General features: G+C 50.1%; 1 protein-coding gene across 1 annotated transcript in view; it reads right to left on the bottom strand.

The window, feature by feature from the left end:
• Positions 1 to 59, bottom strand: part of LOC144976535 (uncharacterized) — a 4,193-nt gene extending 4,134 nt beyond the window's left edge. The window contains exon 1 of the mRNA XM_078920829.1: positions 1 to 59. This exon is cut by the window's left edge and continues 416 nt beyond it. Within this exon, the coding sequence (XP_078776955.1) occupies positions 1 to 59 (59 nt within the window).
• Positions 60 to 2,500: the final 2,441 nt, after the last annotated feature.

The following is a 2,500-nucleotide window of genomic DNA, read 5'->3' as shown; positions in this document are numbered from 1 at the left end:
TTAATAGGCGCAGTTTTCTTTGTCGATTTGCCTGTCGCCTGTTTGATGCCCTCATACATGGCTCTTATGTTGCCACTGTCAGACGCTTGCTGGATGTTGTCCGACAACTGAAGCCAGTAGTCGTTGGCGCAGCGATAGCTGACAAGTGCGCTGCGCTTGGCATCAATGACTGGCTCCATCTCAGTAATACTGGCTTCAAACCAATCTTTGTTCTTGCGCTCCTTTTTCCATATGTCAGAACTGCAGTGCTGCAAATGGCGTTTTTAAGAGAGTTCCAGCTGTCCTGTGCGTTTTGTTCTGCTTTTCTATGAGCTGTGTTGAGAATCTTCTCAAGTTGCTCGTTGAACTCTATATTCTTTTCTCGGTAAGCTGTCTTGCTGATGTTGATCTTGGGCTGGCCCTTTCTCTTTGAGTGATGACGTTTCTTTGGTGTCAGTTTCACCCTTGTGACAACCAAGGAGTGATCGGTGTCGCAATCAGTGCTTCGATAGGACCTGGTGTTACAAACATTGTTAAGAGAATCGCGCTTTGTGATGATCATGTCCAGCTGATGCCAGTATTTTGACCTTGGATGCCTCCATGACACCTTGTGACATGCCTTGTTCTGAAAGTAGGTGTTCGTCACGCATAGTTTGCGATAGCAGCAGAGTCCAAGAAGCCTCTGACCATTCTCATTCATCTTTCCTATGCCGTGGTGCCCCAAAACGGTTGGCCATGATTCTTTGTCGGCACCAACTCGCGCGTTGAAGTCGCCAAGACGGTAGATGTGCTCCACTTCTGGGATATTGTTGACAATGGCGTCTAATGACTCATAGAATTGGTCCTTTACTTCAACCGAAGCTTGCAGTGTTGGGGCGTAGACGCAAACAAGGTTCACCGAACCCTGCATGGATGACAGGCGCAGGTTCAATCATAGGAAGTAATGTATGGCGTACTGCAAATCCAACACCGTGCTCCCTCACGTCTTCTGTGCCTTTGCCAGAAGAATGTAAAGTGTTTCTCCTTCAGGGATCCCCTCTCTGGGAGTCGCGTTTCCTGCAAGGCTGCTATGTCGATGTTCAGTCTGTTAAGTTCACGATCAATTACTGCTGTTTTTCGAGCATCGTCCATGGCCTGAAGGTCATCTGTCAGTCCTGAGCGCATAGTTCTTACATTCCAGCTTGCTAATCGAAGAGCTGGGGACTTCGTTTTCTTTTTAATTTGCTTGACTGGTACACAGTTTAACGATCCACTTGTCAAGCTTGCAAGCTCTAAGCTCCAGGCACCCTCTGAAGCAGGCAGATTGTGGCGGGTCAACACCTTTCTGGCTGGGGGCTGCCCAGCTTGGGGCGGGCGGTAGCTGACCAGTAGGATTACGATGATCCCTCCCACCGTCGAAGACAACTCGTAGCGTTCAACTCTACGCCAATCGAGCAAGGACTTATCACTCGTAGACTGCTGTCTTCCGTGTTGTTAGTCTTCACCGGTGAAGGTGAGACTGGAGTGTCCTCTCCAGAGCGCGGCCTGGGCAAAGTAATGTGGAGATCCTGGGCTGCCCAGTAACCAGAACCTCCCTCTCTTCCTCCCTGGTGTGGTCCAAAGAATCGCACAGCGATACGTTTGGCATCAGTTTGGATGCAGATTTCTGTTAGGTTTACTCATTAGCCTTTCCTCCTACCGAAGGTATCCACAAGGCAGTGGAGCCATACATCAATGGCTGGGGAAAGTATGAGTTATAGGGGTAGATTAAGAAAAGTAAGGACACACAGAAGACACCACACTACAGAATGAGTGTGAGGTGGGTGGGTGAGGAGCAGAGCGTGTACCACTCACCGGTGGGTTCTGACCCCTGCACTTTAAGAGGAAGGGGTCCCACCTACTCCCAAACCCGGTTATACCGCCGGGGACTCGGTCGCGCCCATAACAAACTCAGTAGAAACAGGGAACACCACGGGAAGGTGCTGTTATGGACACAATAATGCATGAGAGGCCATATGCAATAATCTCTGTCAGACAGGATTACGCGGCGATCAATGCACCTGGAGATGAGAGGTGTTGGGTTCGAAATGCACATCAATTTCCTTTCAACAAGCGGGACGTCCGGCCCAGATTTTGCGAACTCCCTCAGTATGCATCTTATGCTCTGCCAGCGACGTTTGCGATGGCTTGGTCACGTACACAGGATGGACGATGGACGCATACCCAAAGACATCATGTACTGTGAACTAGCTTCTGGACGGCGACCAACTCGCCGTCCAGCTCTGCGCTTCTATGATGTCTGCAAACGAGACATGAAATTGACAGGCATCGACTCAAACACCTGGGAGTCGCTTGCTGACGACCGCAGCGGTTGGAGATATGCGGTGATGGAGGGAGTGAAGAGGGGTGAGGAGAGGAGAAAGATGAAGTTTGAGGAGAGGAGAGCAAGGAGGAAAGAGAGGCAGCAGATCCAAATACCAAACACACAGTCAAACTACGTGTGCAACAACTGCGGTAGAGACTGCCATGCAAGGATTGGTCT

This window comes from Berghia stephanieae, chromosome 7, assembly GCF_034508935.2.
Source record: "Berghia stephanieae isolate SIO BIC M18660-M18661 chromosome 7, UCSD_Bste_1.3, whole genome shotgun sequence".
NCBI lineage: Eukaryota > Metazoa > Mollusca > Gastropoda > Nudibranchia > Aeolidiidae > Berghia > Berghia stephanieae.
The sequence above is the reverse complement of the archived record's forward strand: the minus strand, read 5'-3'. Positions and strand labels throughout refer to the sequence as shown.